The sequence below is a fragment of the Miniopterus schreibersii genome (genome assembly GCF_964146895.1).
Source record: "Miniopterus schreibersii genome assembly, chromosome: 3".
NCBI lineage: Eukaryota > Metazoa > Chordata > Mammalia > Chiroptera > Miniopteridae > Miniopterus > Miniopterus schreibersii.
In genome coordinates this window covers 53,435,348-53,444,888 of record NC_138103.1, presented here as the reverse complement: position 1 = coordinate 53,444,888, position 9,541 = coordinate 53,435,348, and the positions used below count along the sequence as shown (strand labels likewise).

The 9,541-nt window shown below is 44.1% G+C and overlaps 1 protein-coding gene across 1 annotated transcript; it reads left to right on the top strand.

Moving 5' to 3' along the window:
* Positions 1-6,067: 6,067 nt before the first annotated feature.
* Positions 6,068-7,873, top strand: GPR150 (G protein-coupled receptor 150; the record flags this gene model as incomplete). Its single annotated transcript, XM_081132863.1, has 1 exon — positions 6,068-7,873. One exon carries the CDS (start codon positions 6,068-6,070, stop codon positions 7,349-7,351), a length of 1,284 nt encoding a protein of 427 aa, XP_080988989.1. The 3' UTR covers positions 7,352-7,873.
* Between the last annotated feature and the right edge of the window lie 1,668 nt (positions 7,874-9,541).

Below are 9,541 nucleotides of genomic sequence, written 5' to 3'. Positions count from 1 at the left end.
TTATTATTGCGTTTTGTTTATTAAGCTCTCCAGCTTAGCCAGAGATGAGCTTATTCCTAGTTTTATCATTTGTTGTTGGTGGTGCTATTTTTAAGTGGATTTTTCTTACATTATATCTTCTAACTGTTTATATATGCAAACTCTATTTCTATATGTGTATTTTGTATCAAACCATCCTATTGTAATAGTTTGTAATAGTTTTTCAGTTGGTGTCTTATATCTTCCAGGTACAAAAGCTAATCTGCAAATAATAATTTTACCTAATTTCCTTTTTCAAACTGTCCTTGAAGTTTTCTTTATGAGCCAGTTCATCTCCATTATTTTGTCGTTCTTCAGTGAATTTCTATGAGCTTTGTAGTTATATATGAGTTTCTGAGAAATAAATTTCACTTCAGGTATATTCTGAAGCAAAAATAACCCTAAAGAAAAATATCTCAATCTTAGATTATTAAGGTTAAAAGTAAAATATGCAAATCTACCTTCCATCTCCTAATTAAAACTAAAGAACATAAAATAGCTAATGTGTGGGCGTATGTGCTAATTTTAAGGAAATATAAGACAATAATCATAGAAATGTGGCTCTGAAAACACAGGCATGTGAAATACACCCCACCTTGTTCTACCCAAACCCTTTAATACGCGTCCATTGTTAGAAGTTACCAGGTATCCGTAACATTTTAAGTATGTTAGGTATAGGATCATAATTATAATTAGGTACAGTTGACTTTTAAGGACAATATCTAATTCAAAATGGCATTTAACCACCACAAAAACATTAAACCTTGCAAAACCAAGACAAATTATCTAATGCTAGAATCTGAGAGAAACCAACACAAACTATAAACTGGATTGAGGACAATATTTGGGCTTCATTTTTTATTACCTCTTCTGTTACAATCTACCATAATCTGTTGTTTAGAATTTTGCAGTAGCCTCCTAAGAGGTCTCCCTGAGTCTGCCCATGGCTGAATCTGTTAAAATATATACAATCACATCACTGGATACTCAAAACCCTCCACTGGTTTCCCACCTTCCTCTGTAAAAGCCAAAGCCATTGCAATGGCCTGCACTATAACTGCATCCCCTGCCGCACTGCAGCTTTGTTCACTCAGCTCCAGCCACACTGCCCTCCCTGTAGGTTCCCAGCACACCAGGGGTGCAGCACCTCAAGACCCTTGTGCTTGTCAGTGCTTTCTGCCTGGAACGCAGTTTACCCCCAAATTTCCACGTGGCTCACTTTGTTACCTCCTTCAGGTCACTGCTCAAACTACCTTCTCACAAGGGCTTCCCTGCTTTATTTTTCTCCATAGAAAACATTACCACCCAATTTAGTGTGTTTTACACAGTTAATTTGTTTATAGTGTCTCCCATACCTCCTACCCCACTAGGGTGGAAGCTCCATACAGGAATGGCCTTGTGTCCTTTCTGTTTCCTAAAGTATACCAAGTGCCTGACACATGGTAGAAGCTTAGTACTTGTTGAACTAATTTGAGTTAGAATTAGAGTTTTTCAGATATCACACTGGAGGAGAAAACTAACATATTAGGTCATGACAGGGCAGGGGGTGAAAGGGAGTAGCCTTTTCAATAAAGCAGAACCTTTTAGAAACAGCAAATTTTAGCAAAAAACTGAATAGAAGAGTTGACAAAGGGACCCTAGCCCTCTTTGCTTTATCTTTTTCTATGAAAAAGGCCAGACACTATTTTAAGCTTTGTGAGCCATATGGTCTCTCTGACTACTACGCAGCTCTGCCCTAGTAGCATGAAAGCAGCAATAGACAATAGTAAACAAATGAGCTTGGCTGTGTACCAGGAAACTTTGTCTACAAAAACACAGGATTCGACCTGTGGGCCATAATTTGCTAACTGCCAGTCTATAACAATGGTTTGCAACTTTGCTGCAAATTGGAATCGCCTGAGTATGTTTAAAAACTATCAATGCCTGTCTCTCACCTCCAAGCATGGAGAGTTTTTAAAGCTGCTCAATTTAAAAATGAAGAAATAACAAACACTATTTTTTCATATAAGGTAATGACAAAAATTAAAAATTAACAATGATGAGGTTCATTATTGATGGGATCATAGGGGAAAACACACATACATTGCTTGTGTACCATGTATTAAAATGCTTTAAAAATGCATGTGCTGTGCCCTAGCAATTCCAATTCTAGGATTTTATCTTAAGGGAATAATTGAATGTATATGGAAGAATGTATGTGAAGAAATGTTCTTCACAGAATTATTTATAAAGTGAAAACTGGAAAATCTTTGCCAAAAATGGGTTATTTAAATCGTAATTCATTTCACATTAAACAAAATTATATCACATTTTTTACCGATTGACATGGAAAGCTGTCCAAATATAATCTTAAGTGGGGGGGGGGGGAAGCAGGATACAAAATACTGTATATAGTATGATCTATCTTTGTAAATATATATATCTAGTCATTATGATCTAAAGGATATATAACTTGAGTATTAGCAACGGTTATCTCTGGGTGGTGTGTTACGTTTTTTTGTTGCTAATCTCTATTGTCTAATTTTTCTGCAGTTAATATTTATAATAAAATGTTTCATTTTTAAAACACATATGTAACACTTAACATATCACCAATATTGAGACAAATGCGCATTGTGTGCCCTGAAATGATTACACTGAACACAAAGTATCACCTATGCAGTATTTCTGCTCAAAATGTCTAGTCCAAGTTTAATTATGTGAAAACAAATACAACTTCAGAGACAGTCTACAAAACATGTGCCTTGGACCCTTCAGACCCATCGTGTCATGAAAGGAAAACGGCTAAAAAACAGTTCCAGATTAAAGGCCAGAAGAGAAATACTACAGTGAAATACAACTCATGATCCTTGATTGTGTCCAGCACAATGGATGAAAATAAATGCATAGCAAACCGCATCTTTGTGAAATTTGTCAGAGATAAGAAGAATCATTAAGTTTCTAGAGCAGAAAAATGATGATTACATCCAAATAAATCAGGAATCAGAATGGCTTTAGGCTTCTCAACACAAACACTTAGAAGCCAGAAAGCAATGGAGCAGTGCCATCAAGATTCACAAGGAAGATGTTTCCAGGATAGAATTCTAAACCTGGCCAAGTCATCAGTTAAACATGAAGGTAAAATAAAATTTCAGATATGCAAGGTCCCAAAATTTACCCCTTCTTAAGAAGCATCACTGACGGATGCTTTCTACACAAGCAAGGAAATAAATCATGAAAGAAAGAAAAAAATCCATAAAATAGGAAAACCAGCATGAGATAAATGAAAGGGATCTCTAGGATGATGGTGAAGGAAGATGCCTGGATGGCACAGCTGGATGGCACAGCTAGCCTAGAGGGCAATCTGTCCAGATTGAATCTAACATGGCTCAAGTTATAGGCACAATAAGGGCTCTCACTGCTATGCCCTCAGCCTTTGTACAATCTTTTTAACCTTATAATATATTAGATAATGTGTACTACCAAAAGAGAAAAAAACAAGAAAAAAAGACAAGAGATTCAAGAAACAGGAACTGCAACCCAAGAGAAAGGCAGAGAGTTTCAATGACAACAAATGGATGTCCTGGAACAATATTTATGCAGCAGCCCAAACAGGAGGGAAATGGAAAGAAAGCAACCAGGAGGAAAATGGAAGTTTCTGATAAGGTTTCCAAGAAAAAATTGGAATTGCTATATTATGTTATGAAACTCACCTTGTGGAAATTGTACTGAGGGACTATTTAAAGGTGGAGAAAGAATTAGCTGTGGTAACTGAAAATTTAGAAAAGCAATTACTAACTTCAACAAAAGGTAAAAGGAAATGCTATAATATACTACAACTTTCAGCTGGTAATATTTTCATTTCATAATAATGTAAACACTGAATATAGATTTAACCCGAAATTGCAATAACACTGTAATAATAGTATGTGAAGAGAGAAACAGTAGGGACAGAGGTGTGAGAGCTAAATCTTTAACCTTATCTTACATGAAGTTATTAAAAAATATCAAAAATCATTGAATCAATAAAAAGCATGACACTTATTATTTAGAATTATGGAATGAAGTACATGCCAGAAGAATCAGTACATAGATCTAAACTGGTCTCCTCTAGAAGAGGGGAAGGAGTGAGGATGTGTGGACAGGGAACCCTTTATTTTGTGAGCCCTCCAGTTCCATCTGACTTTCAAAATAATGTGCAGGTATTATTTTGATAAGAATTTTTTAAATTAATGTTTTATGAGGTCTTATGAAATTTCACTAGTAGAGTCTTATTATATGAGAGCATTTTGATAAATTTGAAACAAATTATAGAATTATCTTGAAAAACATTAAATTGGTATTGGCTAGGCAAACCTTTGAGTTATGGGTATTGCTCCGAGAGAGCTGCCTGGAAGAAGGACATCATATGCTGGGATGATGTATGTTACACAGATACTGGCCCTGGCAAAACCTTCTGAGGGGGAAATGTGGAAATTAAACCAGGAGTTTTGATTTCCCAAGGCTATCATTCTACCTATTTCTAAAATGTCCACCGAGAATGGCTATTCCAACATCTTTCCAGAGCTCCCTTGGGCTCCTCTGGATGATACTGGCATAGCTATGAAAGGCACTTTTCCTTAAGTGATGGAGTTATAGTCAGGCAGGAATGTTTGCTCAAAGTTCTCTGAAATGCATCACATATCCATTAAGTCACCAGCTCAAAACATATTTACTAATACTACCACGTGTCAGGCCCAGTGCTAGGCACTAGTGATATGATGATTCAAATGATAAAAGTCTCTGGTCGACGGACAGTAGTTCAGGAAGTGGGATTACCACAGCAACTGGCAGGACTGTCATCTGCACCCACCAAGCCCTCCCACCCCATGCATCTTGAAGCACCAAATGTTTTCCCAGCTTGGGAATGTAAACCCCAACAGACCCAGGTCAGAGAGCAGGAATTCTACTTTAGGGTGACTAATAGGGAGGGTGCACAAAAGACATACTGATGCTCCCAACAGGAGAACTAAAATTTGTGAGGATGGAGGGCTAAAATAAAAGAGGCAGCATTTAATCTAAACAATTTCCCGAAACTTGGATTTCTCTTTTAAAAATTGGCTGCCTTATTGTTTTCTTAGTCACCTTTTCTCTAGGCTTACTGGAGGCGTAGTCCCTCCTCGCTGCCTCCCATCTGCTGGAAGACAGAATCAAGAGAGGGAGAAGCCGTGATGACACACCATCCATCTCTGGATGAAAATATTAGGGGGGAAGTAACAAATGTACTACCATTTGCATAAAACCTATTACCGCCCTCTTCAGGCTAATGAAATGAATTTTACATCACCAAGAGAGCAGCTGTGATCTCTGCTTCTAGTAATGAGTACTTGAAACTATCCGCAAACCGCTGCAACTCCTAATTGCCACATAACATCACCGACTGTAGTCCGAATCCTGTCTGTTGGCCAGAGAAAGACATATTTTTATAGAAGATTCATCTATTAGGTTCCTCTTTGCTCAAAACGCTGTTATGTTTTCTTTGTGCTTCTGTTTTTCTCCTGCTAGCACATACAGATCCATGGCATCTCAAACCTTATTTTAAAATCAAAACTAGTTTCTTTTCTTTCTTTTTTACTTTTTCTTACTTGCAATCATGAAACCATTTTGAGGGGTCCAGTCTCAGTCAGGAGCTTCATCTTTTGTGTGTGGGTCCTGGGTTAACCTGAGCCTTTCCAACGGCCCGCAGAAGGCCCTCCTGCCCGGACGGGCTGCGCGGGTGAGCGAGGAGCCGGGCGGCTCCTGCGCGCGTGGCTTGGGGGTCTTGGCAGAGGTTGGGAGGGGAGACACGGAGAAGGCGGAGAATGGGAATCATGTGTGTTCCTCGAGTGTACAGCCCACATTCGAGTGACAAGTGACGAAGACAACCTATAAAAAACAACGGAGCGCAAATACACGGGAATCCAGCAGCCCCTCTCTGGGCATGTGGGTTTTCAACTAACTTTGGGAACCGACGGATCCGGCATCGCGCCCCGCGCGGCCTCGCCTCCACCGGCCCCCGGTCTTCGGCGCCTCCTCTTCCTCCAGGGTAGGAATGGAGTATCGCCCCTCCAGCCTCTCAACTCGGGCGCCGGCCCCCAACCACTCCGTACCCTCCTCGGTGGGCTGGGGTCTCAACCTGACTTGGGGACTGGACGCCCCAACCCCCGGGCCGCCGCCGCCCGCGCCGCCCAGCCGCCTGGTCTACCTGGCAGTCGTCCTGGTGGTGGCCGTGGCCGGCAACGCCAAGGTCCTGTGCCGCCTGTGCGGCAGCGGCGGGCCCTGGGCCGGTCCCAAGCGTCGGAAGATGGACTTCCTGCTGGTGCAGCTGGCCCTGGCCGACCTGTACGCGTGCGGGGGCGCCGCGCTGCCGCAGCTGGCCCGGGAGCTGCTGGGCGAGCCGCGCGGGGCCGTGGGCGACCAGGAGTGCCGCTTGGCGCAGCTGCTGCAGGTGTCCGGCCGGGGGGCCTCGGCCCACCTGGTGGCGCTCATTGCGCTCCAGCGCCAGCGCGCCGTGCGCCGTCCGCAGGGCCCGCCGCTGCCCGCGCGCGCCCTCGCCGCCCTGGGCTGGCTGCTGGCGCTGCTGCTGGCGCTCCCCTCGGTCTTCGTGGTGCGCGGCGCAGCGCCCGCCGCGCCCCCCGCCGCGCCCCCAGCCGCCCGCACCTGGCCCGGAGAGCATCGCTGTCGCGGCATCTTCGCGTCCCTGCCGCGCTGGCACCTGCAGGTCTACGCGCTCTACGAGGCCGCCGCGGGATTTGCGGCGCCAGTCGCGGTCCTGGGCGTCGCTTGCAGCCGCCTGATCTGCGCCTGGTGGCAGCGCCCGCCCCCGGTGCCATCTGCTGCGGAGCCGGTGTCGGCAAGTCCTGGCCGAGCCCCCGCCCACAACGCGCTACCGCGCGCCAAAGTTCAGAGCCTGAAGATGAGCCTGGTCCTAGCGCTGCTGTTCGTGGGCTTCGAGCTGCCCTACTTCGCTGCCCGGCTGGCAGCCGCGTGGTCGTCCGGACCCGTGGGAGAATGGGAAGCTGAGGACCTGGCGGTGGCTCTGCGCCTCGTGGGGGTGGCTAGCAGCGCCCTCAATCCTTTCGTCTACCTCTTCTTCCAGGCGGGCGACTGCCAACTCCGGAGGCGGCTGCAGAAGCGCCTGGGCGCGCTCTGCTGCGCGCGGGAGGGAGCCTCGGAGGACGAGGAGGGGGCCCGAGGCCACCGAGCGCTGCACCGCCACCGCTGGCCCCACCCCCACTATCACCACGCTCGGCGGGCGCGGCCGGAGAAGGGCTGCTCGCGCCCGCCGCCGCCGCGCCCCTGGCCGCGGCCCTGCTCCTGCGAAAGCGCATTCTAGGTGGTCCATGGCCGCAGGGCATCTCTCGCCGCGACAGTGTCCCGGGAACACGAGACCGTCCGGGGTCAATCTAGACCACAACGGACCGGAGGGTCCCCGAGAGAGTGACACAAGCTGTCCACTTTCTCCACTCTGCTGTTATATTTCTTTGTAATGTTTACATTTTCCTACATTCTTCGAATTTCTTCAAGTTCCTGTTCACATTTCCCACTTGGAAACGAGAGAGCGAGCCATTGGGAATTTGTAAAAGCAGTGCCAATTACAGTTCCCATAGTTTTCTGGATAACATCGTGTGTTTTAGCTTAATTGCCCAACTTTTATTTGCTGGGCTGTCATCTCTTTTTACTTGTTTGGAATTGTGTTTAATTCAAGTGTACCTCTGGGACCAATTTGCCTTTCCAGGAGGAAAATCCTCACATCACTCTCCCTGGGGAGTCCGGGAATTGTACCAGTGATACTGTGAGAAATGTAATTGTGCGTTACTTCAGAGCCACAGAGTATTTGTAAAATAAAAAATTCCCACAGCACAATTAGTACTGTTTTGTTTTGTTTACATGGTGATGTGTTTTCTCATAAGAAAATCAGTGTGGCCTTTATTTCCAGCCTAGCTTCCACTTCAGTAGAAGCTGAGCTTGTACAAGGGAGACATAAAAGTTTCCCTTCATCCCTGTGCCCAGACCATCCTCTATAGCAGAGATACCGTCCACAGATGGAGCCTCTCAGTACAAGCCCCCGGCAAACTAGAGAAAAGCACCACGGTGGTGGATATGAGCGGGACTCACCGTCCCAGGTCTGGGAGCCTCAAGGAAATTTGCAGCTAGGAAGAAAGCTGCAGCCTCAGAATGCTCCTGTACATATAAAACTCCCTTTTTAAAAATGAAAGCAGTGTCTATTGTACATTGCTGAGCACAAGGACAAGGAGGAGATTTAATTGGTAGCCTCCTCTTGAACTGTCCGTCCTTGGTTCTGCAGCACTTAAGAACAATATACCCATTTGTTTTCCAGTGTCTTTCAGCTGAGAATCTGCAAGCTTTCCATTATAGTGTTTCCTGTTCCTGAACAAATGCAAAACTAAGATGCAGAAAGGGGCAAGGTTGGTAAAACTCACTTGCAAAGTCAATGCTCTCTAGGGACTTTCTTTGTTTTATTCACTGCTACAGGGTGGAGCAAAAGTAGGTTGTTCCTGTGGAAAATAATACAATAATTAATAATACAAGAAACTCTGTTTTACGTACTCACAACTGTAAACCTACTTTTAACCCACTCTCCATATTCCAAACTTTTAAACAATATATAACACAGAGTAGGAACTCAACACATATTTATTGAATAATTCATCATATAAATCAGGCATAGACAAAACGGATATAAGATTTACAAAAAGATATCTTCATCAGGCTTGAACTTCATACTGTTTTCCACAGAGGCTATCCCGGTTTACATTCCAGCCAGCAGTGAATGAGGGTTCCTTTTTCTCCACAACCTCTCCAGCACTTGTCTTGTTGATAAAAGCCATTCTAACAGGTGTGAGGTGGTATCTCATTGTAGTTTTGATTTTCATTTCCCTAATAGCTAGTGAAGTTGAGCATCTTCTCATCTATCTGTTGGCCATTTGTATGTCTTCTTGGGAGAAGTGCCTGTTCAGGTCCTCTGCCCATTCATTTTATTACTGAAAAACTTTTAATGTCAGCATTATTGCAGGTGTCCCCCTTTCCCCCTCCCCTTTGCCCACCTCCATCTACCTCACCTACCCCTCCCTTGGCTTTCACCCCACTGTTGCCCATCATGCCCATTTTTAAATTGCATTGTTTGGTGGTGAGTTGTATGAGTGCTTTATATATTTTGGATATTTACCCCTTGTCAGAGCTGTTGTTTGCAAATATCTTCTCCCATTCAGCTGGTTGCCTTTTTGTTTTGTTGGCTGTTTCTTTTGCTGTGCAAAAGCTTGTTAGTTTGATATAGTCCCATTCATTTATTTTTGCCTTTACTTCCCTAGCCCTTGGGGTCAAATTCATAAAATCTTCTCTAAGCATTATTAAAAGTGATTGAAAAAGGCACAATGAAATGGAAAGATATTCCATGTTCATGGATTAGAAGAATCAACATAGTTAAAATATCCATATTACCCAAAGCAATATACAGTTTTAATGCAATCCCCATAAAAATCCGAATGACATTTTTTAAAGAAAT